At 46.2% G+C, this 2,500-nt stretch overlaps 1 protein-coding gene across 3 annotated transcripts in view; it reads right to left on the bottom strand.

The window, feature by feature from the left end:
* Nucleotides 1–2,500, bottom strand: part of sh2d3ca (SH2 domain containing 3Ca) — a 69,015-nt gene that overhangs the window by 7,503 nt on the left and 59,012 nt on the right. For all 3 annotated transcript variants that reach the window (XM_076284208.1, XM_076284209.1, XM_076284210.1), the window contains 2 exons: nt 1,149–1,276; nt 1–109 (listed from right to left, as the gene is read on the bottom strand). The exon at nt 1–109 is cut by the window's left edge and continues 430 nt beyond it. In XM_076284208.1, the coding sequence (XP_076140323.1) occupies nt 1–109; nt 1,149–1,276 (237 nt within the window). The remainder of the gene's footprint in view (nt 110–1,148; nt 1,277–2,500) is intronic.

Here is a 2,500-nt window from a genome sequence, read left to right as displayed (position 1 = left end):
TTGGAGGCGGAGGGGCTTAGGTGGGGGTCGCTGGAGCGGCGGGGGATGGCCGGCGACGGGGGGATGACGGCCAGGATGCGACCGCCAGAGCCGTGCCGGTGCCGGGACACTGGGGATGGAGAGAGAGAGAGGGGGGGGGGGAGAGAGAGAAAAAGGAAGAGAGGGAGAGAGAGGAGAGAGAGAGGGAGAGAGAAAGAGAGAGATGGAGAGAGAGAGAAAAGGGAGAGAGGGAGAGAGAGAGGAAAGAGAAAGGGAGAGATAGAGAGAAAAGGAGAAAAGGGAGCGGGAGAGGGAATGAGAGAGGGAGAGAGAGAAAAAGAGAAAAAGGGAGAGAGAAAGGGAGAGCGAGAGATAGAGAGAAAGGGTAAAAAGAGAGATTAGGAAAGAGAGAGAGAGAGAGGTCAACCTTTTGTACTTGGTTGTGAACTTCCATTCCCTGTGCTAGATCTGTTTAACTGTGCAGATGTTTTAGTCCATGTTCTCTTTTCATTTCATTTATAGCCAACTGCACAGCAGTATTCCCCTTGGTAGGATAATTAAGTGTATTCATATCTAATGGTACAAAGACTGGAAAAAATTACAAGTCAGTCCTCATCTACCTGAGAAGGAGAATCTCTACGCTCAGATATAAAAACAAACATCCATACGGTTAGATGCATACACGCATGAGCCTGAATCAAGATGGGGGCTAAGTGGAAATACTTTACACACAAGTTTAATAGGGCTCTCAGTAAAAGCACCTTCACACACACACACACACACATACATTAGAAGTGTGTGTCATTAATCAGGCCAAGAAAGTGGCCAAGGAGACAGCGTACTGTATGTGTGCATATGCTTCTAGTTTTGTGTGTGTGCCTGTGTTTGTGTTTGTGTTTGTGTGTGTGTGTGTGTGTGTGTGTGTGCGTGTGTGTGTGCCTGAGTGTGTATGTGAGTGTGCCAGTGTGTGTGTGTGTGTGTGTTTTTGCCTGTGTGTGTGTGTGTGTGTGCCTGAGTGTGTGTATGTGTGTGTTTGTGTGTGTTTCTGTCTTAAAATATTACCTTTATGCACCCTTGTGTGTGTGTTATATGTGTGAACTTGTGTCTGGCTGTGTGTGGTTGTGTGTGTGTAATTGGGTGTGTGTGGTCGCTAGGGTTACGGGCCTCACCGGCGCTGTATGCGGGGGACAGAGGCGCCTCTCCGACGGGAGAGAGGGGGCAACGGAACTCCTGGATCTGGTCCATACTCAGCGCACAGTTCCTCATCGACTCCTTATGGTGGTGGATGGTGGAGGGGCTGCAGAACACACATACACACACACACACACACACACACACACACACACACACACACACACGCAAACACACACACACGCATACGCAAACACACACACACACACACACACACACACACACACACACACGACAAGACAAACACACACACACACAACACAAAGGAAAATCTTTAGAGGAATGTCAGAAGAGCTTGGTGCCCTCACTAATAGATAGCAGTTTCATCCAGTGAGTCTTTCAGCGCTTCAGTATTGCACAGAGCGTCCATTATAAACTACAGAGTGTGAGTACCAAATTCCCTCAAATTCATCATAGAAACCTACAATAATTTGGTTAGGATAATTGCTCTCTTACCGTCAAATAAACTAGCATTACAAATAAGTTAAGGAAAATAACTTGGCCCTTTCTGTGTGATTATACTGCACTTTGGTATAATATTAAAATGTCACTGATGATATTGCACCTTACTATTGATAGCCTACTGGTACTAATGATACTGCACTTTACTATTTTATAATGTAGAGATACTTGGTGTTGTGTATTGTTGTTGTGTGGGGGTGTAGGAGGGTTTAGTGGTCCTGTTGTTGTCTGTTGTCTGTGGTCTGCATGATGAGCTGTATGGTGCCAGATTGATGGATCAATAAATATCTATCTAAAACTTTAGAAGCTTTAGAGACTTCATATATTGGGTTGGAGATCTGATGTATTATTAACAGACTGAATTGTATATACTGGAGTGTTCCTGGTATTCCTGATATTCTTCATATTCCTGGTAGAGTGATAAGACTGGGATACTGTGTGCAGTGCTGAAGCGGAGAGGCAGACCAATGTCAGAGAGGAGCTGCAACAGCCTCCATCGTACAGTCTGTGACCCTGTGAATCAGTACATCACTGAACTACTCAAACTGTCAGGGAATCAGCAGGGAGTGAAAAGAGTGAATCAGCTTGGCATGACTCTTTGAATGGGAGAGGAAAGAGGAAAGATTTGTGAGAGTCGATTCTCTCCTGACGTCCAGAAGCTCCAGTGAACAAGCAACCAACAAACCATCAACTCTACACATCCGGGGAACAGGGCAGGGGCAAGTCAGTGACTTTGGACAAGAGACAAGAAAGTGAAACAGTGTAGGCTGGGACAGTGTAGGCTGGGGAGTGAATCGTGAGTGAATCAAAAGTGAATCGGGGAGTCGGTGAGGTGAATCCGTGTGAACTGTGAAGGGAACACACTCCC

Source organism: Alosa pseudoharengus, unplaced genomic scaffold (genome assembly GCF_046254945.1).
Source record: "Alosa pseudoharengus isolate Yale_2024_CS ecotype anadromous, Long Island Sound unplaced genomic scaffold, YU_APseudo_1.1 YU_APseudo_1.1_scf_14, whole genome shotgun sequence".
Taxonomy (NCBI): domain Eukaryota; kingdom Metazoa; phylum Chordata; class Actinopteri; order Clupeiformes; family Clupeidae; genus Alosa; species Alosa pseudoharengus.
The sequence above is the reverse complement of the archived record's forward strand: the minus strand, read 5'-3'. Positions and strand labels throughout refer to the sequence as shown.